General features: G+C 43.2%; 1 protein-coding gene across 1 annotated transcript in view; it reads right to left on the bottom strand.

Annotated features, from left to right (window-relative positions):
* Positions 1-26,507, bottom strand: part of LOC126278810 (uncharacterized) — a 277,270-nt gene that overhangs the window by 125,127 nt on the left and 125,636 nt on the right. The window contains exon 3 of the mRNA XM_049979084.1: positions 20,501-20,636. Within this exon, the coding sequence (XP_049835041.1) occupies positions 20,501-20,636 (136 nt within the window). The remainder of the gene's footprint in view (positions 1-20,500; positions 20,637-26,507) is intronic.

Below are 26,507 nucleotides of genomic sequence, written 5' to 3' on the forward strand. Positions count from 1 at the left end.
AATTGGCAAATATAAGTTGTTCACTGTGGTTGGAAACTCGCATTAGGACTTTAATATTTCATGTAATAACTTCATATTCCAAGAAGCTGCTTGTTGTACTGTTTGATGTTCTTTCATCTGGTATGCTACAGTGTTGATTAATATGTCTACAGTTCTAGTCTCCCTTTAATTACGTATTACTCTGAGCCTTATTACCCTAAGGGAATACTGATGATAAAATACTAATTACTCTTGTAATTTTGATCCAGTTAATTGTCTTAAAGGGAACAATTTTTTAATTCTGCTAGTCTTGTTTAAGGGGTTGATTGCTCGTGGTAAATGAAATAGATTTTTTTAAAGAAAAAATAAAGATATAGTTTTGTTCTGAGCACTAGCCAGCCTATGAACCTTGATTTTGATGTTATTAATTAGAGTCATATTCCATAGTCTTGAGATTGTTAAAGTAAATTCTGGATTAACTGACTATTTAAATCAAACTTTTTTTACTTATTTAACTGTTTAATTAAACTTGTTTTCAGATAAGTTTATAGTTGTGTTTGAAGTGAACCGGTGAATGCTGGTTGTGATGAAGTCCTTCCATGTGAGTATTTTGATAGAAATTCCTTGGGGCTTAATTTGCTCATTTGAAACCATAATTACAGCTTCACCAGGTATTCAGAGCCTGTTAACGTCTGGTCGACGGAGGAAAGGGGGCCATTTACTGTAATATTTCTGGCTTTACAGCCACCATATTCGGCTACAAGAAGCTCATCGTATAGCAGTTGAGAAGGCAGTAGTGGGAATATGACATAACGTGGTGTGTGTAACGACGACAGATGGTTTGTTCGGTACGGGTATCGTGAGAAAGATCACTTAAATTGTGGCCCTTCTCTGCGATTGGCTGCTGCGTTCGTAATTTGTGCACCAAAATGATAATTTTCTGTTATTAATGTTAGAAAAACTAAACAGTGTATTTACTTGCACTTCATGTTAAAGCATCTCTCAATAGCGCGCTATCATTCCATTATTTCGCAAGTAAAATTACCAGCAGAATAATAAACAATTGTTCAACTAAAAGACAGACGAAGCACTTCGGAGATATTCGGATCGCGCCTAACTTGACTGGCGGTCAATGTGTTTCGGCTGTAAGATCAGAGCTGGTTGGTCAGTTTCGGAAGACGGACATGGCTTCTGCCACGGTATCAGTTAAGGCATAATTTGCAGTGTCTAATTTGTAAATGTGAGTGCTGGACTGACAGTCGTGAAGAACAGACATGTTATCAGCGGCGGTCGACATCAGGTTAAGACTTTATTAGCAATTTCTGGCTATTTGGCCTTCTAACTAGATTCTAACTAGGAAGAGTGTCATAGTAATAACGGAAATATTTTACTGAAGAAGGGAAATTATATGTGAATCTAAAGTGGAATGTAACTATGCAGTTTCTCGCATTCCTCTAATATAAAGCGAGTAACATCCTATATAAAGAAAATAACTAAGAATTTAATTATTGACATAATATCAGTTCCTCGCTAGTTCTTACAGCCTCAAGATAACGGATTCAAAACCTACGTGCACAAAGGACAACAACTGTAGAAAACTGCAGGCTGGTGAACATTAATTAGAACTTATGCATGCCACTTAGGGCGGTGGAAGCAAATAGGCATCTCGCGTGTACCGAAGTCTTGGTACAAATGAGGTCAGTAACACGCCATCTGTGGTAACACAGAGGAGGTAAGAAGGAGAGAAATTTTCAAGGGAAAGCGTTTCTCGTACCCACGTATGTATCACCCTTCCTCCCCTTTTTGTTTTTCTACTTGCCACAATACCTGTATCTAGGAAATGGCACAGAAGACATTTACTTTTGGCGAATCCCTTTCCGGTTGCACACAGACATGAGGCAATTCGATACCTCACACTCACACATTGTGACGGTTTACATATCTCAAGAGATGAAAAGCAACCTCTTTGTTGAATATCAATATCCCCGCAAAGTCATTATTATCTCGTGTAGCTTGTCGCATTCGGTTGCAGAACTCAAATAGCTAGCCATAATCATCTGAAGTTGCCAACGGTAGGTCTTGAAATAATAACGCAGCCGCAGACCGTTACACACTGTTTTCTGCTGTATGTTCAGTTCTCATCTTGCACGAACGTGTGATTTTTGTTGCCTGAGCACAAAACTGTCTCCCGCATTCCGTTATTTCCTCTGTGACACGCGGTCGTCCCACGCTTTTCCCTTTACACAGACAACCAGTATCACGAAGTTGGCGAAACCAGTGCTAGACGCTCTGATGAGAAAGTGCAACTTTTCCGTATTTGGCTACAACTACACACGGAACGGTCGTAACCGACAAATACTTCGCATATTCTAATGCACATAAACTCTTCTTCTGCATTACCACACTTCGACAAGAGGGCGAGTGCTTGCTATAATACAGCATAACATTAGAAGTCAAAACTGTTAAATCTTTGGTTAAGGGCTGTTAACACATATAGTTTATCAAGTCATCTGTCGGGAGCTAATCGCAGTATACAGGGTGTAAACGGTATAAGACGCCAAAGTTATGCAGATGGTACATCTCGGTGTGCTTGACAAAAAAGTCTAATGGCATTTTCTTGTATCATGTACTTTTTTTCTTATTAAAACCTAATGTTCATAGGATAGACAGTATACGCATTTCTATTTACGTAGTCAACCGACAGTACACTGTGTGCCGAGCTTCCTGCCTAGAATGACGGGCAGGCCAGAGAAAGGCAACGAGCCGACCAGAGGATTGAAATCATTAGACGTGAACAACGACGTGGTGTGATAATCAGGTGGTACCGAAAAAAGGAATATAAACGGTTTTTGGGTTGTCAAGAATGTGTAATTCGCTTTACGTGAATTGAATACAACCAGACTGTCTCTCAACAACTCGTAGTAGTAATGACAGGCTAATATCAAACATAATGTATTTCCATTAGTACAAATTCAATCAATCACCAAGTAGATAGTTGTGCATTAATTACAATCAACTGTTTCACCTTTTTACAGCAATGCCTTTTTTTTTGTCATCAGTCTACTGACTGGTTTGATGCGGCCCGCCACGAATTCCTTTCCTGTGCTAACCTCTTCACCTCAGAGTAGCACTTGCAACCTACGTCCTCAATTATTTGCTTGACGTATTTCAATCTCTATCATCCTCTACAGTTTTTGCCCTCTACAGGTCCCTCTAGTACCATGGAAGTCATTCCCTCATGTCTTAGCAGATGTCCTATCATCCTGTCCCTTCTCCTTATCAGTGTTTTCCACATATTCCTTTCCTATCCGATTCCGCGTAGATCCCCCTCATTCCTTACCTTATCAGTCCACCTAATTTTCAACATTCGTCTATAGCACCACATCTCAAATGCTTCGATTCTCTTCTGTTCCGGTTTTCCCACAGTCCATGTTTCACTACCATACAATGCTGTATTCCAGACGTACATCCTCAGCAATTTCTTCCTCAAATTAAGGCCGGTATTTGATATTAGTAGACTTCTCTTGGCCAGAAACGCCTTTTTTGCCATAACGAGTCTGCTTTTGATGACCTCCTTGCTCCGTCCGTCATTGGTTATTTTACTGCCTAGGTAGCAGAATTCCTTAACTTCATTGACTTCGTGACCATCAATCCTGATGTTAAGTTTTTCGCTGTTCTCTTTTCTACTACTTCTCATTACCTTCGTCTTTCTCCGATTTACTCTCAAATCATACTGTGTACTCATTAGACTGTTCTTTCCGTTCATCAGATCATTTAATTCTTCTTCACTTTCACTCAGGATAGCAATGTCATCAGCGAATCGTGTCATTGATATTCTTTCACCTTGTATTTTAATTTCACTCCTCAACCTCTCTTTTATTTCCATCATTGCTTCCTCGATGTACAGATTGAAGAATAGGGGCTAAAGGCTACATCCTTGTCTTACACCCTGCTTAATACGTGCACTTCGTTCTTGATCGTCCACTCTTACTATTCCCTCTTGGTTGTTGTACGTATTGTATATGACCCGTCTCACCCTACAGCTTACCCCTACTTTTTTCAGAATCTTGAACAGCTTGCACCATTTTATATTGTCGAACGCTTTTCCCAGGTCTACAAATCCTATGAACGTGTATTGATTTTTCTTTAGCCTTGCTTTCATTATTAGCCGTAACGTCAGAATTGCCTCACTCGTGCCTTTACTTTTCCTAAAGCCAAACTGATCGTCAACTAGCGCATTCTAAATTTTCTTTTCCATTCTTCTGTATATTATTCTTGTAAGCAGCTTCGATGCATGAGCTGTTAAGCTGATTGAGCGATAATTCTCGCACTTGTCTGTTCTTGCCGTCTTCGGAATTGTGTGGATGATGCTTTTCCGAAAGTCAGATGGTATGTCGCCAGACTCATATATTCTACACACCAACGTGAATAGTCGTTTTGTTGCCACTTCCCGTAATGATTTTTGAAATTCTGATGGAATGTTATCTATTCCTTCTGCCTTATTTGACCGTAAGTCCTCCAAAGCTCTTTTAAATTCCTATTCTAATAATGGATCCCCTATCTCATCTATATCGACTCCTGTTTCTTCTTCTATCACATCAGACAAATCTTCACCCTCATAGAGGCTTTCAATGTATTCTTTCCACCTATCTGCTCTCTGGTCTGCATTTAACAGTGGAATTCCCGTTGCACTCTTAATGTTACCACCGTTGCATTTAATGTCACCAAAGGTTGTTTTGACTTTCCTGTATGCCCAGTCTGTCCTTCCGACAATCATATCTTTTTCGATGTCTTCACATTTTTCCTGCAGCCATTTCGTCTTAGCTTCCCTGCGCTTCCTGTTTATTTCATTCCTCAGCGACTTGTATTTCTGTATTCCTGATTTTCCCGGGTCATGTTTTTACTTCCTCCTTTCAACAATGAACTGAAGTGTTTCTTCTGTTACTCATGGTTTCTTCACAGCTACCTCCTATGTACCTATGTTTTCCTTCCCAACTTCTGTGATGGCTCTTTTTAGAGACGTCCATTCCTCTTCAACTGTGTTGCCTACTGCGCTATTCCTTATTGCTGTACCTATAGCGTTAGAGAACTTCAAACGTATCTCATCATTCCTTAGAACTTCCGTATCCCACTTCTTAGCGTATTGATTCCTCCTGACTAACGTCTTGAACTTCAACCTACTCTTCATCACTACTATATTGTGATATGAGTCTATATCTGTTCCTGGGTACGCCTTACAATCCAGTATCTGATTTCAGAATCTCTGTCTGACCATGATGTAATCTAATTGAAATCTTCCCGTATCTCCCGTTTTTTTCCAAGTATACCTCCTCCTCTTGTGATTCTTGAACAGGGTATTCGCTATTACTATCTGAAACTTGTTACGAACTCAATTAGTCTTTCTCCTCTTTCATTCCTTGTCCCAAGCCCATATTCTCCTGTAACCTTTTCTTCTACTCCTTCCTCTACAACTGCATTCCAGTCACCCATGACTATTAGATTTTCTTCCCCCTTTACATACTGCATTACCCTTCCAATATCCTCATACACTTTCTCTATCTGTTCATCTTCAGCTTGCGACGTCGGCATGTATACCTGAACTATCATTGTCGTTGTTGGTCTGCTGTCGATTCTGATTAGAACAACCCGGTCACTGAACTGTTCACAGTAACACACCCTCTGCCCTACCTTCCTATTCATAATGAATCCTACACCTGTTATACCATTTTCTGCTGCTGTTGATATTACCCGATACTCATCTGACCAGAAATCCTTGTCTTCCTTCCACTTCACTTCACTGACCCCTACTATATCTAGATTGAGCCTTTGCATTTCCCTTTTCAGATTTTCTAGTTTCCCTACCACGTTGAAGCTTCTGACATTCCACGCCCCGACTCGTAGAACATTATCCTTTCGTTGATTATCAATCTCTTTCTTATGGCAACCTCCCCCTTGGCAGTCCCCTCCCGGAGATCCGAATAGGGGACTATTCCGGAATCTTTTGCAAATGGAGAGATCATCATGACACTTCTTCAACTACAGGCCACATGTCCTGTGGGTACACGTTACGTGTCTTTAATGCAGTGGTTTCCATTGCCTTCTGCATCCTGATGTCGTTGATTATTGCTGATTCTTCCGCCTTCAGGGGCAATTTCTCACCGCTACGGCAAGAGAGTGCCCTGAACCTCTATCCGCTCCTCCGCCCTCTTTGACAAGGCCATTGGCAGAATGAGGCTGACTTCTTATGCCGGAAGTCTTCGGCCGCCAATGCTGATTATTTATCAAAACTTAGGCAGTGGCGGGGATCGAACCCGGACCGAAGACGTGTTGATTATGAATCAAAGACGCTACCTCCCCTTTTTTTTTTAAATCTCATTTTGCTCACTTTGGTTCGTTGCATCTGCTCGGGGCGGACGTCGTAAGACACCCGTTTAAGTTTGTTGTTGATCCATTAACTGAGTTTTTTTTATTACAGAGGGCTGCTAACCCTTTGACCGAACACGCTGAGTTACCGTGCCGGCATCGGGCGATGCTTCTAGTAATCTGAGAAGGATCCTCCTGGATGTGGTCCAGAATTCTTTTCTCAGCTTCCAATGTACGATCGGCGCGTTGTGGGCCTCTGCATTCTGCGCGGGACAGTAAAGAGCCAGTATCTCTCAGTCTAAGGAAATTAAATACGTACTCGTCAGTTGTATTCTGTCATGGTGTAACAAAAACGGAAAACATATCGGAACAGAAGATACGTTTCGCATACGGACGAAAATTTACAAAGGTGCAGATATCTACTGTACTTCATTAAGATGTAAATGCAATAATGGCAATGACACAAACCTTTGGTGCACAGCAGCAAATGTTTTTCGCGCAGGACGTGCGTCGATGTGGGAAGCGTTCTCGATAAATTCGTACAGCTGCCCTCGCAACATCTTTTGCCTCGCCATTAATTAAATGTATATCGCATAGTTCACCTATACTAAATCTCCTTTCCATCCTAACAGTTAACAGAGTTGCAATAACATTTGCACAGGTTACTCGCCTACTGTCGTCACTCGGTGTATTACAATGACGCAGCAACTCAGGCGCAGTTGCCAGTGTGTTTACGATTTACATTCGCGATGCCAATACGCGCAGCAGCAATAACAGGAACCGATTGCTTACGTGCGTGCACAGCTAAGTATCTACTTTTCCAAAACCTTTATCCTGAGACGAACTGTTTTTTTTTTCTGGGACAACCGTAGGAAATACGCAAACATGTTACTAGACTTTTTGGTCAAGTATTGCGAGATGTGCCATCTGTATAATTTTGGCGCCTTATATCGTTTACACCCTGTATATAGGGTGTTCCTATACTATTCGCTGAGGCTAACCGCGGTGGTCTCGCGGTTCTAGGCGCGCAGTCCGGAACCGTGCGACTGCTACGGTCGCAGGTTCGAATCCTGCCTCGGGCATGGATGTGTGTGATGTCTTTAGGTTAGTTTGGTTTAAGTAGTTCTAAGTTCTAGAGGACTGATGACCACAGCAGTTGAGTCCCATAGTGCTCAGAGCCATTTGAACAATTTTTTTATTCGTTGAGATTAATTCAGGAGGTAAAGGACATCGAAACAAGGAATATATACTCTGAAGGCAATTTGTAATGTTAGGGAACATTTAGTTAGTGGTCCTGACGTAAGCTGTTGTGCCGGTGTCGCGATATTGAGTAACTGTATGGCAGATAACTCTTGCTAAAAATAATTAGAAAACGTGAAAGTGTATGGCAAAGAAACTATCCTGTGAAATATTGTATTTCGCAGTACAGTGAACAATGGTACAATGCGTGACGTCACAGCCAGCATTCTCGGTGATAGGTTTCTTGCACCATACATTCCGCCTCAACGAACGGAGATATCGCATCTTCGTGGAACATGTGTTGCTAGAACTGCTGAAGGAGATGGATATGAATGCTAGACAAATGATGTACTTTTCGCTCGATGAGGCGCCAGCCCATTTCAGCATTGCTGTGAGGAGTCAACTGAAGGCCACTTTCGGAAATCAATGGATTGGCCACATGGCCCTGTGGCTTGACCATCCAGGTCACCTCACCTCACGTGTCTGGATTTCTACCTTTGGGAGAGTATGAAGCAGCTGGGGGGGGGGGGGGGGGGGTGGAGGGAGGGGGGGGGGAGCCGAGGCTCGATTCGCGGCTGGGTTGGAAATTTTCTCCTCTCAGGGATTGAGTGTTTGTGTCGTCATTATCATTTCATCTTCATCGACGAACAAGTCGCCGAAGTGACGTCACCTCAAAAGACTTGCACCTACCAGCTGGGAGGCCCTCGACACAAGACATTTCATTTTTTGCTACAGTTGCCGTCACTGCTGGTACCATAGTAGACATTCCAGTAATCTTCGAACAGACAGGACAACGTTCCGTCGATGTACTGCGTGCATATAGGCCAATGGTCACACTTCGACCATTTCCTGTGAATGCCACTGCTATAATTAGCACGCTGGACACCTTCTGCATAAGTCGTCCCTACCTTCAGAAATTACCGTCAGGGAAATTACGTACCACAAATGAATGTATATGTTTTGATGTTCAGTATCTTCTGTATTAATTTGAATTAATAATTTCGGAACACTCAGTATAACACTTGCACATGTAACATTAAATTCGGCAGCAAAAGCGCTACACTGTATTATGGATGGGGACGCAGCTCTGACATTAATAACTATACAGAGCACACTTAGATGCCAAGAAACGCCCATTTCGTCAGTACATAGGAAAGTAGTGGCGCACCCCATCTGGCGCAGCACGTGGGGCGAGGGACCACAGGCGACCACTACTTGAACATTGGCGGTTGGAAAGTAAAATCGCGGGAATAGAGATAGAAATGAGCCAGAATCATGGTGTAACGCAAAACTAGAGAGATAATACGTGCAAAAAACTTCTTACTTAATGAAATAGGCTATATGTAGGCAATAAAAATAAGGGAGGGAGTGATGGCAACATACTGCTTGCAGCACAGAAATCTTGCGTCCTCATGAGGATAATGAAACGGGAACTGCAAATCTATGTAAAAAGCAAGAGTAGCCAGATCAGAAGCTAACTCTGCGTCAACAAACATTTTATATATACGCAGATAGATCATAAAACCTGGTGAGCTGAGGTGTTAGTACTCGAATATAAAATAGGCACAAAACTCACAAGCATCAAGGTGTATAGGCTTATTTGCTAAACCGAATGGATGTATGTCAATCAGATATAAATAAAATGTAGTGTAAACTTACATAACGACAGTCAGATATTTAAAAACTGCGGAAACACAGGCGTTAAAAAAAAAAGAACAAACCTATATACAGCGCATGGCTATGTACCACTCACATACAAAAAATAACAACCAATAAACACTACAAGATGTTGTGATATACAATCGTCAAGTTATACTGTGTGTTATTGTACACTAGGTTCAAAATGGTTCAGATGGCTCTGAGCACTATGGGACTTAACATCTGAGGTCATCAGTCCCCTAGAACGTAGAACTACTTAAACCTAACTAACGTAAGAACATCACGCACATCCATGTCCAAGGCAGGATTCGAACCTGCGACCGTAGCAGTCGCGCGATTCCGCTCGACCACCACGGCCGGCATTGTACACTAGGTTGTGGTAGCTTTACACATATGGTCCTAGAATCAGCTCTGCGCTGCTTTAGAGACTCATAATTGTTGGGATTGGACCTACTTTTGAGCATAGTTTGCTCATTTAACGTACAGTTTGGGTTATGATGCGGATTATACGGTTCAAAATGGTTCCAATGGCTCTGAGCACTATGGGACTCAACTGCTGTGGTCATTAGTCCCCTAGAACTTAGAACTACTTAAACCTAACTAACCGAAGGACAGCACACCCATCCACGCCCGAGACAGGATTCGAACCTGCGACTGCAGCAGCAGCACCAGAGCGGTTCCGAACTGAAGCGCCCAGAACCGCTCGGCCACAGCAGCCGGCATCACGGTACGTTTAAGTACTATTTGACATGATACACTGTATTGATTTTCTCTTGAGTTTTGATCCGACGTTAGCAGTCTGCCGAAACGCGTGATCTATGTGGATGAATAAAGTGCCATATACCAAGCTAATTTTGTATAAACGGTACGCAATTCCTTTATGCAACTGTAGCAGCTTGAGTAATTGGAATGAAACTGTACAATATTCAAACTCTCCTTGTTTCTACAAAGTAACAGTGAACCGAATAATTCAGTTTCCATGGAGTTAGAGGTTAATTGCACGCAGATCTGAATTAATTAACAGCCACACGTGTTAGTATTGCTACCTGCATGACAGCGAAGTACAAAAGTACTGTGATAGGTTTTCTGTCACAGCAGGAACATCACAGCATCACATCATTGTGCCGCTCTTCCAGTATATTCAATAATTATTTTTCTCTTTTTAGTGAACGCGTACACGAGGTGCATTTCGCCGGACCCTTCAATAATAAATCTTCCAATATCGCCAGGTCTCACTGTTAACACAAAACGAAGACTGCCCGAAAAAGAACCCGATACAGAACCGAACAGTATTGATTGTAGGCTTCAGGGCGAAGAGTAAAGTATGTCTTACTGTTGTGTACAGCAGGCATCGTCAATGAATGGACCAAGTTTGTTTCCAGACAAGACACACAGTTCATACCGTTTACAGTAGTGTGCAGATGTTTTCAGTGTAATGCAGATACAGATCTGCAGAGATAAATCAAAGTATATGAAATAACTCCACAACGAGCCACCGGGGGCCACAGGTCCCACTTACGGCAACTTACCGCAATACTTACAGAATATCACCAAAACACCCAGTTACACTATTTTCTCTCTTCCACTCTCTACGAGTCGCACCACACTTTCTCTCCGTTATTTTCTTTAACTGTGTGTTATCACACGCATCTCCCTTCCACCCGCTTTTTCCACCCATTTCTCCATGACCATTTTTCCTAGACTCATAACTAAAACCCTACCTTACCATACCCTCTGTTTATTGTTGTATTTAAAACTTAAGAATATAGACTGTATAGTTTGTCAGTACGACTATAATTTTTTTATTTTCTAAGGTTATATAAGGTCATTACTGTTATAAACGCAATGTATAATGTTTGGATCGCCATGTTAGATGTAACAGAGGGCGTGATGGCCCTAATATTTCCAGATAAAATGATTTAAATGTTCTAGTTTTACGGAATGCTATACTTTTTTGTCATTGTACTCCAAAACATTTGTTTCTGGGTTGATCTACTTGTCGTTCGACTTTTACTTTTTAGGTTGAAATGTGTCACTTGTGGTCGGTTTACGCTTTCTATATTAGCTCATGAAGGATTGTACAGTGTTCAGTAATAAAGGGGTAATTTAGACGATTTATTGCGGTAGCAGGTATATGGAATGTTCTTTCTTCTTTTTTCTGGGTAATGCTGTAATCAAATGCCTTTATCTGCGAATTTTTGAATGGTCTAAGCACTAAGGGACTTAACTTCTGAGGTCATCAGTCGCGTAGAACTTAGAACTACTTAAACCTAACTACCTAAGGACATCACACACATCCATGCCCGAGGCAGCATTCGAACTTGCGACAGTAGCGGTAGCGAGGATCCAGACTGTAGCTCCTAGAACCGCTCGGGCACTCCGGCCGGCGCAATTTTTTTTATTTGTTTGTTTTGTCTGCAGGTCTCTAGGCAACTGCGTTTCGGCGCCACGTGGTCTAGGGCGCCTTGCCACGGTTCGCGCGGCTACCCCGTCGGAGGTTCGAGTCCTCCCTCGGGCATGGGTGTGAGTGTTGTCCTTAGCGTAAGTTCGTTTATGTTAGATTAAGTAGTGTGTAAGCCTAGGGACCAGTGACCTCAGAAGTTCGGTCTCTTAGGAAGTTACCACAAATTTCCAAAATTTTTCGCCACTGATGAGGCAAATCTTTATGACTGTTGATCACCGCGACATTGTGTGCCATCTGGTGGTGCTGCGGGCATATAACGCGGTAAGTGAACTATATTAGCTGAGCAAAATGAACGATAAGTACCGCAAACGGGGAAATCCCCCGAATAAGCGGCTTTGATGATGGCCTGATCGTTTTGACCCGGGGCCTATAAATAGGCATGTTGAAAATGGGGAAACTGTTCGCGTGCTACTGTCATAAGCATCTACAGAAAAACGGCAAGATCTCCAGTGGGTGACTAGGTGTTGGACGTCTGTGTCTCATCACGAGACGGAGAGGCCGGTGGCTTCTTTGCAGTGTAAAACGGGATATACGGGGATGTGTGGCAGATCAGAGAGACACGGATCCTTGCTGCAGATGACTCTGACAAACTCCAACGTTCACCGGACGACTTCGTCAGTTACAACTGCAGTGGACACGGGGTTACCCTGTTTAGATTGTGAATTAATGTAAACACGCCTCATGACCGGGTTTCTTGTTAAGCCAGGTCGATGGTCGTGTCCGTATACGCTGTCTTCGGGGTGAACGGCTGCTACAAACATGCTCCGTGCCACGTAGGCTATGTGGAACATTCACCTGGCCCTCCATGTGACCTGTGGTAGTAACCGAAGACACCATGATAGTTGAGTACTACGTGAACGTTATTACAGGCCACCTGCATCCCTTCAAGCTTGAGGCCTTCCTCAACGGTGATGCCATCTCCAAGCAGGATAACTGTCTGTGTCACAAGGTCATAATCGTACTATAGTAGTTTGCGGGGCATGTAGTGTGCTCTTGTTGATGTCTTGGTCACCAGATTTGGATCACGTCTGAGACGCTTCCGTGTGCCAGCTCTGCGCCCACAAACCACCGAACTGCAATTTACGGAAATTGAGTGACCTGTGCGTAGATGGATGTTTCCACGTATCTCCAGAAACATACATTGACGTGTCGAATCCATTCCACGCAGAATCGCTGCTGATGCCTAGGCACAAGTGATCCTAACGTTTTGCTTCATCTGGGTACGTACATTCAAACGTTTTATACGGATGAAAACATGCTGGGGCAAAACAATCAAACAACAGTCATACCACCCAGAGTCCGCTGCTTGATGTGAGGTACTTTCAATGTGTCAGTAATAACGATCCATTTTTTGTGTCGTTTACGGTTCAGTAGTTAATATATGTGAAAAACTGCAGGCTGTAATACATATGTGCTAGATTCCATGTTCAGTATATTCATTATATTTCTTGAGACTGTCCAACAGTACCCAACTATGGGCAGAGCAGGAGCGGCTGATGTAATTTTAGTTCAAATGGCTCAACGCACTGTGGGACTTAACATCTGAGGTCATCAGTCTCCTAGACTTAGAACTACTTAAACCTGCTTACCTAAGGACGTCACATACATGAATGCCCGAGGCAGGATTCGAACCTGAGACCTTAGCAGCAGCGCGGTTTCGGACTGAATCGCCTAAAACCGCTCGGCCATAGCGGCTGGCTGTAATTTTAGTGACTTGGCTCTGGCCACATAGCAGCTTTGTGTCGTGGAACTGTGTGTTCGTTTCTCATTGGCTGAGAAGAGGCTTGCCATATAAGGAAACGAAACGAATCCGGGCACCCGATTGGCTGAGAGGAGTTTTGGCTTCGGGAAGCTATAAGAACTCAGTTGCGCTGTCGCAGCACTCGAGTGGGGGTGTCCGACTCAAATGAACATGTGTCAAACCCGGTCGTCAGAAATGTTAGAAAAGTTACTAAAAGACGCCAAGATAAAGCGCACTTCAATCACGATACTATGGGGAGAACCGGTGGCGAGTGTACATTAGGGTTGTAATTTGCTATTTAACCCAAGTGTTAGATTACTGTGTATTGTGCAACACATGTGTACAATGGAGTATAGCTTACATCTAGAGTTGAACCTAGCCGTAAACGTGTGGCATCCCAATAGTTATTTGGTGGCGTTGTTCAACATAGAATAATTAGTGCCTTTCGTACGACTTTTTACAACTTGCAGCAGCGTCAGCGTCATGAGCCAGTGACCTGCGCTATCTGCAGTGATTTCAGGCATGACCTTACACAGAGACACGGTATGCGAAGTGTGAGCGATGTGAACACTTCCAAACAGCATCTTGCGTGTACTGTCAGTTTAGCAAACTTATGTTGAGAGCTGCAGTGTTCAAAAGGTTACGTTTGCTTGCTTCATTTGCTATATCAAGCAACTTTCTAAATGGCTGAAGAGGTGGTTAGTTGAAAGAAACGGTAGCGTGAATCTGATCCCAGTCTATTTCATGAAATGAATCAGTCAAACAATTCAGTTGGTTTCTAAAAGCCCATCAGAGAAACGCCGCACATAACAAACATCTATATCCTTTGCTTCCCGAAGAAAATGTTAATAGGACACATGCTGAATTATTAAGCTAGAAATGGCAACAATGTTCTTGGAATATTAGAAAGTGAAAGAAAAAAGTTTTTCTTATTTAACAGAGACTACTTTTCACGAACAAATATAGTAATTCAGTAGAAATGAGCAAGTAAACATACCCTTGAGAGCATGTCAACTTAATTCGTAGAACGTTCCTGTTGTAACTGAGTAAAGTTGTCAACAGGAGATTGGGAGGATTTCAGTGAAATGCGCGTTGCAATACACAGAGGTAATATTCTGAGAAGTTCATATACGGCTGCATTCTCGCTTACTGTACTTGAATCCTGCAAGTAACTTGACAAAAGAGTCAGGCCTTGTTGAAGGAAGTTTGATAATTATAATCCGAATTTCTGTCGCAGAAGTGTCTCGATATCTATTTGTTTTATAGCATTGTCGAGGTATTTCATCGCTGTATCGCAACATCACTCCACTAGTGACACTTCTTTGTAGTGTGCTAGTTAGCTGTTTAAAAAGAAGAAATAATCATCGCAATTTTTGTGACAAATACACACAGTATAAGGTACAACACGAATTGGCTAGGTACAGAAAAATGAATTTACTTGAAATTTTACTTAGTAAGCCGCGGTAGTGTATGTGATACAGGATATTCTGCATGCTATATATGAGTACTTATAGTTCTGTTGGCATTATATAAGGAACTATTTTACGAGGTGAAGGATTTCTTATGTCAGCCAATTTAGAAAGCTAATGTGAGTTCTCAAACCACGCGCTTGAGTGTGTCATTTTAAATGAACTTACTAAAAGAAATACATCAGCAGAGAGAATGCAGTTAAAGTACAACAAAATTGCCTTTTACTTCCACAAAATTAATCAGTTCCAGACTACAGCGAAACTGATGGTTGCTACGTTCTGCAAAATTAATTTATAACATTGAAATGCTCGACTAAAAACTCCTACTACGGTAGACTTATAAGCCCAGGAAAATGCCATGGTGGTCCAGTACGGTAGTGCTGATCGACAATGAATACACAAATGGAGCTGTTATTTGAAGCCAAGGGAATGAAAACAGTAGATATCGATCCGTCTCCAACCACTTCATATCAGAGAAGCACTTCTACCCAAGGTCCCCAGTTATTTGTTAAATACCTTCAAAACTGTCTTACTTCACAGTTGCCGGCCGTTGTGGCCGAGTGTTTCTAGGCGCTTCAGTCTGGAACAGCGCTATCGCTACGGTCGCAGGTTCGAATGCTGCCTCGGGCATGGATATGTGTGATGTCCTTTGGTTAGTTAGGTTTAAGTAGTTCTAGGTTCCAGGGGACTGATGACCTTAGATGTTAAGTCCCATGGTACTCAGAGCTATTTGAACCATTTGAACTTCACAGTTTTTCCATCTACACCTCCCTAAAGCACCACTTAAATTAGTTCCCGATATTGTAATACCTACCTCCTCATTCTCTCTCTTCTTGTCAGTGTTTCCCATATGTTACCTTCTTCGCTGATTCTACAGAGAACATGTTCATTCTTTTTCATATCAGTCTACCTAATTTTCAACACTGTTCTTTACTAGATTTCCTTCTCCGCCGATTTTCATACAGGCCATGGCACTGTGATCCAAACTTACACTTCTTCCTCGAATTAGGGCCTTCGTTTCGTACCAATAGTCTTCTTTTGGCCAATATTGCCCTTTTTGTTTGTGATAGGCTCTGTCTTATGTCCTCTTTGCTTCATCCGTCATGGGTTATTTTGCTTCCAAGTTACCAGAATTCCTTAATTCCTTCTACTTTGTGATCACCACATTTGATCATAAATTTATCGGTATTGTCATTTTTGCTACTTCTCATTATTTTCGCCCTTCCTTGGTTTACGTTCGATCCCTATTCTGTACTCGTTAGTCTGTTCATTCCAGTCCATTTTTTCCGCACTGATCTGTATATTATTGTCAGCAACTTCGGTGCCTGAAATTTTAAGCTGATTGCACGGTAGTTGTCGTACTCTTCTGCTCCTCCCATTTTCGGAAGTGAATGAATGATGTTACCTACTGTTTTGAGACAAACATTGGTAGAGGCCAGTATCCACGTACGCTAAAACGATTTGTTTCCATTTAGTGTCTTATGTGACTTATGGCGTCCATGCTGTTCATGTAAGGTTGCAGCGCAACTGGGAACTATGTGTTCCTTGTGTGCATCTCATAGAACTTCGCAAAACTTCCAAGCATTCATCATCGCCTACACTCACTAAAACAATCTCGATATACATACTAGAAAAAGAATTACCTCATATTAGAAGCAGGTAGATTATGCTGTCAGCATAGTGAAGGTATGAATCACATGGTCCAGCCCAGAGTTTCACGGACTGGTCCCATCTGCAAGTGTGTATGTGGTATTTCACCCCAGTGAGACACACCGCCACCATCATGGCGAAATATTACTATGAGGGTTACAGAATATACAGATGCAACAACCAGCAGAACAATTCATACCTTATCAGTCTTTTGACTGCTCTGATGCGATCCGCCACTAATTCCTCTCCTGCACCAATCCCTTTATCTCAAAGTAGCAATTGCATCCTACATCCTCAATGAATTGCTGGAGATATCCAAATCTCTGTCTTCCCCTTCAGGTTCTGTCCTTTATAGCTCCCTGTAGTACCATGCAGCTTATTTCCAGATTTCTTAACAAATGTCCTGTCATCTTGTCGCTTCTTCTTGCCACTGTTTTCCATAAGTGTATTTCTTCACCGATGCTGGGGAGAACGCCTCTATCCCTCAACCACCCATATAATTCTCAACATTATTCTGTGGCGCCATATCTCAAACATTTCGGTTTTATTCTATTCCCATTTCTCAGCATACTTGATTTACTATGATATGACGCTGTGTTGCAGACTTACATTATCATAAATTTCTTCCTCGAATTGAGGTCCGCTGATCATAGTGTTGGAAAATACTGGAATCTCTTGTTGCCACTGCCATTGTCCATCATTCATCAAGAACTGGTGAAGTTTTGGTCTAATTAGATGGAGCGTTAATCGAAAAGGCTACAACATAAATACGTTTCTATTCCAAATGTGAAAGTAGTCACTTATTCAGATAGTGAGCAGTGAGGAGCAGGAATCGTGCGTAGCCTTTCTAGGAAAGGTCCTAGTGAAGGTGGTTTGCCATTGATTTCCCTCGAACTGTTATGAAGCCTCAAGTGTGTACCTTTCCTGTGTAGATGAAACAGCAACACAAATGGTTTGAGGATGAACTGACTGGAGGCCGCTGCGTATTTACCCTGGCGGTGCACAGCTGAGCACAGAGGAAGGGGACCGAGTGAGGTGGCGCAGTTGCTAACCCACTGGACTCGCATTCGGGAGGACGACGGTTCAATCCCGCGTCCGGTCATCCTGTTTTAGGTTTTCTGTGATTTCCATAAATCGCTCCAGGAAAATTCCGGGATGGTTCTTTCGAAAGGGCACGGCCGACTTCCTTCCCCGTCCTTCCCTAATTCGATGAGACCGATGACCTAGCTGTCTGGTCTCCTCCCCTAAAACAACCAACCAACAGAGGAAGTGGCGGCCTGGCCTCGTGTGCGTTTTGTCAGGAAGTCATCTGGACTGGACCAGCCTACCACCACCAGGATTCGAATCTCCTGAGTCGAACTCCATCACACAATGGTACGTTAGCGACCTCGACTACAGAGGTGGGTACATTTGTAGTCACTAGGGCAATATTTCACACTCAAATCAGAGGCGTCTCATAATTACAGATTCGCAGTTATCTCAAGCAACTGGTTTGCATACTAACATTATGGACGATATTGTTTCTGCTGTGGATTGCTTTCACCTGCTAGTTTTCACTACTAATTATGATACACCACGCAGACCTGCCTGGATTCCGCGAGAAATGTAAAAATCAGATGGGAGTGGAGGGCAGATGTTGATTTTGACAGTTGGCAGAAGAGCCAACACCGTGTTACTAGTGGAGGCCGAAATGCACGCGTTTTAGCTCACGCAGGCTGGCGTGAGGAGGTGAAGGACTATACTGACGTGAGGTCTGGAACATGATAAGGAATTTGAATTCAGAAAGCGGACGTAATTAGATTGACACTTTACTTTAATCGATTAATAATAAACGTCGCTCTTTACGGTACATGATTCACAATATGGTCTGTTCAGAATTCATTCTAATAACTGAATATGGCGCCTTGCTAGGTGGTAGTAAATGACGTAGCTGAAGGCTATGCTAAACTGTCGTCTCGGCAAAAGAGAGCGTATGTAGAAACAATGAACCATCGCTAGCAAAGTCGGCTGTCCAACTGGGGCGAGTGCTAGGGAGTCTCTCTAGACTAGGCCTACCGTGTGGCGGCGCTCGGTCTGCAATCACTGATAGTGGCGACACGCTGGTCCGACGTATACTAACGGACCGCGGCCGATTTAAAGGCTACCACCTAGCAAGTGTGGTGTCTGGCGGTGACACCACAGGCGGAAGTTCGTGATAGTAGACAGACAGCACGACATCGCTTGCACGGTGTACGCCGCCAGCAACGGCAGGTGGACAAAAATATGCAAAACACCACAAACAACACGTTACTCTGCGTAACACAACGCCAGGAACGCGCTGGCATTCAAAACACCTTCCAGTTGTCTGGACAGATACTCGTCCTGTAAGGTTTTCAAGGGAATCATATCCCATTCTTCCTGCAAAATAACTCCAAATTCAGGTAACAATAATGGAAGTGATGAAAGATCACGTACACTTCAATCTAAAGTAGAACACTCCGGCTCAGTAATATTGATTGTGGTGACCAGATGACTGTGGTGGTCAGATGAGATGCGACCATTTATCACTGATCACACAGAACCCAGTCCTCGCCGATATGATCTGCGTGAACAGGGACCCTGATGTCAATGAACACAACGTCACTGTTGGGGAAGATACATCGCACCACGGGATGGATGAGCCAAAATGGTCACATAATTGTCGACAGTGATACGTCCTTGCAAAGTAACCCTAGGGTCCCTGGAAAATCGCGATGTGGTTTCCCGAATCATCAGTGAGCATCTGTCATGATTCACTCATGGGACGTGAACTCAGTCCGAAGTTTGAACAGTGTGAAGTAGGTCTCATCCGACCACATGAATATTCTTCCATTGCTTCATAGTCCAGGTTTTATGGGTTGGGATTGGGTTGTTTGGAGAAGGAGACCAGACAGTGAGGTCATCGGTCTCATAGGATTAGGGAAGGAGGGGGAAGGAAGTCGGCCATGCCCTTTGAAAGGAACAATCCCGGCATTAGCCTGGAGCGATTTAGGGAAATAACGGAAAACCCAAATCAGGATGGCCAGGCGCGGAGTTTAACCGTCGTCCCCCCAAATGCGAGTCCAGTGTCTAACCACTGCGCCATCTCACTCTGTCAGGTTTTATGGCTTTGGCACTCCAGTACGGGCATTTTCTATAATGATGAGTGGTTTTGAATTCCAGATCACCCTCCAATTCCTTGCTTATGGAATTTCTTTCGCGTTGCTATGGTACTGACAGTGTTCGTGAGTGCGTCATTGAATTCTGCAGTGACTTTTGAATTTGTCGTCCTCTCGTTATTCGACACTATCCACCGCAACGACCATCTCAAGATCTTTCAACAAACTTTCTCCTCCACGTTGTGACTTACCGGATGATGTTTTTGCACTTTCTCCTGGTTCAAATGGTTCAAATGGCTCTGAGCACTATGCGACTTCACTTCTGCGGTCAACAGTCCCCTAGAACTTAGAACTACTTAAACCTAAGGACAGCACACACATCCATGCCCGAGGCAGGATTCGAACCTGCAACCGTAGCGGTCGCGCGGCTCTGGACTGAAGCGCCTACAACCGCTCGGCCACCGCAGCCGGCACTTTCTCCTGTATGCGGTGTAAACCTTGCATATGGTGCATCTTGAGACGACAAACATTTTATCTCCCTTGGTTAAGAAGCACCCATCGTACTACCACCAACAATTTGCCTACGTTCCAATCCACTTAGCTCCTGCATAGTGGAGTCACACCTACATACAACAGTGTCACCATGACTAACTCTGATAAGGTACTCAGGACATTGGACAGGTGCAGCACGGTTGTCGAATACGACAGCGAAAGATTCATACGTGACTAGCATGTGGACTTAACGTTCAAGCTTCAATTTCTCACGGTTGTCCATACTTTTGTCTAGCTATGTACGCTTGCGCGCGGTGCTGACACTCACCCACTACGACCATGTCCCCGTGGTCCGTGACGGTCTGGAAGGACGGCGCCTCCCCGGACACCTCGCAGCGGTAGCGGCCTGAGCTGCCCAGACCCACCGTCTTGTACACCACCTGGCTGGCGTTGGAGCTCTCCATCTGCAGACAGCATGCCACCATCACGTCACGTCTGCAACACTTCTCGACTAACTGCACTGAAAACAGTACGCTACACAAAAACTACACCTCTGGCCATTAAAATTGCTGCACCAACAAGAAATGCATATGATAAATGGGTACTCATTGGACATATACTAGGACTGACATGTGATTACATTTACAAGCAATTTGGGTGCATAGATCTTGAGAAATCAGTACCCAGAACAAGCACCTCTGGTCGTAATAACGGCCTTGATACGTCTGGCCATTGAGTCAAACAGAGCTTGGATGACATGTACAAGTAGAGCTGACCACGCAGCTTCAACAAGATACCACAGTTCATCAAGAGCAGTGACTGGCCCATTGTGACGAGCCAGTTGCTCGGCCAGCATTGACCAGACGTTTTCACTTGGTGAGAGATCTGGAGAATTTAGTGGCCAGGGCAGCAGTCGAACATTTTCTGTATCCAGAAAGGCCCGTACAGGACATGCGGTCGTGCATTATCCTGCTGAAATGTAGGATTTTGCAAGTATCGAATGAAGGGTAGAGCCACGGGTCGTAAGAAATCTGAAATGTAACGTCCACTGTTCAAAGTGCCGTCAACGCGAACAAGAGGTGAACGAGACGTGTAACCAATGGCACCCCATTCAATCACGCCGGGTGATAAGCCAGTATGACGATGGCGAATACACGCTTCCAATGTGCATTCACCGCGATGTCGCCAAACGCGAATGCTGTAAACAGAACCTGGAATCATCCGAAAAAAATGAAGTTTTGCCATTCGTGCACCCATGTTCGTCGTTGTCTACACCGTCGCAGGCGCTCCTATCGGTGATGCAACTCAAGGGCAACCGCAGCCATGATCTACGAGCTGATAGTCCATGCTGCTGTAAACGTCGTCGAACTGTTCGTGCAGATGGTTGTTGTCTTGCAAACGTCCCCATCTTTTGCCTCAGGGGTCGAGACGTGGCTGCACGATCCGTTACAGCCATGCGGATGAGATGCCTGTCATCTCGACTGCTAGGGATATGAGGCCGTTGGGATCCAGCACGGCGTTCCGTATTACCCTCCTGAACCCACCGATTCCATATTCTGCTAACAGTCATTGGATCTCGACCAACGCGATTAACAATGTCACGATACGATAAACCGCACTCGCGATAGGCTACAATCCGACCTTTATCATCGTCGTAAACATGATGGTACGAATTTCCCCTCCTTATACGAGGCATCATAACAACGTTTCACCAGGCAACGCCGGTGAACTGCTGTTCGGTTGGAAACTTTCCTCATGTCAACAGGTTGTAGGTGGCGCCACCGTCGCCAACCTTGTGTGAATGCCCTGAAAAGCTAATCATTTGCGTATCACAGCATCTTCTTCCTGTTGGTTAAAATTCGCGACTGTAGCACGTCATCTTCGTTGTGTAGCAATTTTAATGGCGAGCAAAAATAACGATGAACAGTGTAACACTGTTTGTAGCCTTGCTAATCAGATCGGCGAGGAAAGGGAGTCCACAAGTTTATTCTGGTGCTGTGATGGAACGGAGGAAATATTTAAGAAAGCAGCCAGCTTAATGTCACTGTTGTGGCTACAATGTAAATTGGCTTGAGTCCAGAGTCCTAAATAGAAGCGGCCAGCCAAGCTCGGCAGGGGTTGAAAACAGTTGCCCAGTATGGAAAGATAAGAGGAATGCGATTTGGCGCACATCGTCGATGAGTTTGCGCCAGGCTAACACTATTACTTGACGTGGGCGGGAGGGCATGAGAGGGAGAATGGTGCCAAAAAATGGAGTCAACAACTTAACTCTGAGTTTAAACTGCTACTTCCTGTTCACTGTGAAAATTATTCCCTAAATTTAAGACGTTTCGGAAAATAAGGTCTGACTCCCACGAAGTCGCCTACCTGGAGATCAATTACTTTCTGAAAGTCATGGTTATTATAAAATCACATTTAAAAAGCAAACGTAACGTGACGGTGGTACTGGCCACTCATTGCTTGTCGTAAAGGCCGTTGTGCTAGCCCTTCGGGAGACGATACTCCTCAAAAAGGACGCTTTGTCCTGGGCACTCGTGAATGGCAGTTGCGGATGCCTTCTCCATTGACACTCATGAGCTACAAGATAGGTTTGATTACTGTGATGCACAACAGTGGTGAAACGCTGTGGATGGGTTACCTTTCTCTAATGCTCCTCCAGCGCTGATTTTCAATTTTTTTCCTTTTTTCCCCTTATTTTGTAGTCATCAGTCTTATGATTGGTTTGCTGCGGCCGACCACGAAATTTTCTTCTGTGCCAAACATTTCATCTCAGAGTAGCAATTGTAACGTTCTCAGTTATTTGCTGGATGTATTCACAGTTCCCTCTAGTGCTATGGAAGTTATTTCTGTCTTTTTGTCCCTTCTTCTTGATAATGTTTTCCACACGTTGCTTTCCTCTCCAATTGTGCGGAGAACATCTTGATTCCTTACCTTATCAGTCCATCTAATTTTGAACGTTCTTCTGTATCACCACATCTCAAAGGGTTCGATTCTCTTCTGTTCCGATTTCCCGCAGACCATGATTCGTCACTATACAATGCTGTGCTCCAAAGGGACGTTACAAGAAGTTCCTCCCTCAAATTAAGGGATATGTTTGATATTAGTAGAATTCTCTTGGCAAGGTGTCCTGCCCAACATCCAGGCCGTCCTGCTGCCAAAGAAGACCGAGAAGAAGGCCTAAAAGAGAGACAGCGCAATCGGCACCGCCGCGTGCTCCCTTGGCACGCAGCGCGCCATTTGCTGCTCTTCTTGGTCCGTCCATCATGGGTTATTTTGCTGTGGGTTATTTTGCTGCCTAGGTAGCAGAATTCCTTAGCTTCATCTACATCGTGATCTCTAATTCTGATATTAAGCTTCTCACTGTTCGCATTTTTACTTCTCCTCATTACATTCGTACTTTTTTATTTACTCTCAATCCGTATTCTGTGCTCGTCAGAACATTCAATTTAACACATACTGTAATCCTCTTTCACTTTTGCTCAGGATAGGAATGTCATCAGCTAATCATATTTAGGCACAGTTCGTGGTCTAGCCTTTTTAGTGTAAATAATACACAATATATATATGGTTCCTTCTGATTATGTTACACACGCTGTATGCAGAGTGTTGGGCATATCCATTGTGGGATAAGGCACATAGGTGAAGGAATGTACAGGTCGTCAAATATCTTTGAACATTACAAAGCGAATATCGATCCGCTGTATTCCATAGGTTACGAAATCCACACATACCACCACAATACAGCAATAGCATATGAAATTCCTAATGCCACGGCAACTCATACCTCTGCAATGTGTCTTATTCGAGGAAAGTTGTTTATTAACTATTAGATCTTGTAGAAATTTGAAATTAAGGGAATACCGACTGTTATATTTAACCCACTGCCCTAAAAATCCCAGACTTTTTTATGATGTTTGATAACTTATTGGAAACGCTGTGATCTATATGAAATTATTTATTCTAGTACACAAATACTTTTGAAATATTTTATTTAAACGGCGACCTGCATCAATCTTGAAGATCATCGGACCATTACATACCTCCTTAGGTGGTGTGCAGAAACGCCGATCGGAGCATGAACACATTTCGAAAGACACATTCGCCGATTGCCCTACAAGGCATGTGTATCATGGCATATGTCTGTGCTCTACATAGCGTCTCTGCACACGACCTAAGCAAAGCATTCGACTCCTGACATACGTTCGTGCTCCATTCAGTGTCTGTGCACATCACCTAAGAAGAAATGTAATGATCCGTTGATGATCTTTAAGAGTGAAACTAGTTACTATAAAAATAAAATATTTAGAATATTTTTGCGTTCAAGATCATTCCCTTGGTGCCTGAGCGTTCGTCATATCAGCTATATCCAGCTAAATGCGTGCAGAACATAGACCACTGGCTGGACATAAGATCTCGGCTAACTACTCGAGACAAATTCATATAAAATCTAATGACTTCGATAAATGCCTCCATAATTGTCATCAGGTGCTAAACCAGTCATGATTGGCGAGGCAGCCAATTTTATGGCGAGATTACGACATTTGATTGATTAGACACCATATAGAGGGAAATGTTGTGACCAGTTAAATATAATCTCTACCTGAGAGTACCAAGGATTTATAAAGTTTCTTGTATGTGTGTTTGTGTGTGTGTGTGTGTGTGTGTGTGGACAGTAGTTTCAAGGGAGAGTCAACACACTAATGCAAACCGAAGTGCTTAGCGTCAACATCACCTCAAAGAGACGAATTCTGAAAAATCTGTAGTGGCCGTGCACAATCTGAAGTGGCCGTGCACAATCTGATAATGAAATATAATTTAATGTTCAAAGAGAAGAGAGGTATGTCTCATGTTTGCAAAAACCCTAAAAGACACTACGCATATGCGCTTATTAATGCCTAGAAGCAGACACTTGATTAAGAAAGAGATCAGAGCATGAATGCTCGTACTGTAATTCAACGTCTGATATGAATCCCTGAGCAAAAAGTGACATTGGACAGCAAGCGCAAATGTGCCGTCTCCATGATTTAACCATGATATCACATTGTTAACGAATCTGATATGCATAGATATATGCGCCGCTGTGGCTGTTCATTTGCACCTCTTAATATGTACATATTTTTGACATGGTTCTTTTTTTTCTGTTTTTGGGAACATCAGTTTGACTATCTGGATGATCTGAATATGGGCACCGACCCTAACTAGTGATCAAGTACATAAAAATGTGAAATTGACAGCTTTGGTTCGTTTTCCATTGTACTGTTATAAAATGTGTTTACTTTCACATTTAGAATTTTTTTCAGTGCATTAATGGAGCCACACTCTAACCACGAAATACACCCACATGCCTTAAGACCACCTGTTTCGTACTTCACTGTTGGAACTATACACGATGGCAGGTACTGTTATCCAGGATTTCGAAAAATACAAAGCCTTCATCTGATTGTCGTATGGTAGAGAGTGATTAATCACTCCAAATCTCTCGTTTCCAGTCATCCATGTCAAATGGCTCCTCTTTTTACTGCTGAGGAAACAGATAAGACACGAAGCAATAGTAAGTGGGTGCATCGAGCGCACTAGTGGACTTTCTTTGATTAGTTTTTTAATTAATTTATGATGTTCCAGGCAGGAAAGCTTTCCTACCTGGAATATCGTAAATTAACCAAACAATTAGTCACAGAAAGCTTGTTCATGAAACCACCCCTGTGCGCTCAACATATCCATTTGCTACATGAAACAATTTTTATTGGGTACGTTGAGCATAGTAGAACTAATTTAAGACCGAGAGAGGTGGCGCAGTGGTTAGACACTGGGCTCGCATTCGGGAGGACGACGGTTCAATTCCGCGTCCGGCCATCTTTAGGTTTTCCATGATTTCCCTAAATCACTCCAGGCAAATACCGGGATGGTTCCTTTCAAAGGGCACAACCAACTTCCTTCCCCATCCTTCCCTAATCCGATGAGACCGATGACACTGTCTGGTCTCCTTCCCGAAAACAAACCCCAACCACAACTAATTTAAAATCCAAGTAATTTTATGATGATGAGAATCTTTATCATAACAGGACGACAAATTTTTTACGTAGGAAAACATTGACCAATTCAAGAAGACTAGAGTCAATATAAAAAAATAGATGCCTTTTGTCATTCCTAATTAAAATCTGTAGATTAAAACTGAAGAAACTGCAAGAAGGTGGGAATTTAAGGAGATGGGACCTGGATAAACTGACTAAACCATAGGTTGTACAGAGTTTCAGGGAGAGCATAAGGGAACAATTGACAGGAAGTGGGGAAAGAAATACAGTAGAAGAAGAATGGGTAGCTTTCAGGGACGAAGT

The sequence above is a fragment of the Schistocerca gregaria genome, chromosome 6 (assembly GCF_023897955.1).
Source record: "Schistocerca gregaria isolate iqSchGreg1 chromosome 6, iqSchGreg1.2, whole genome shotgun sequence".
Taxonomy (NCBI): domain Eukaryota; kingdom Metazoa; phylum Arthropoda; class Insecta; order Orthoptera; family Acrididae; genus Schistocerca; species Schistocerca gregaria.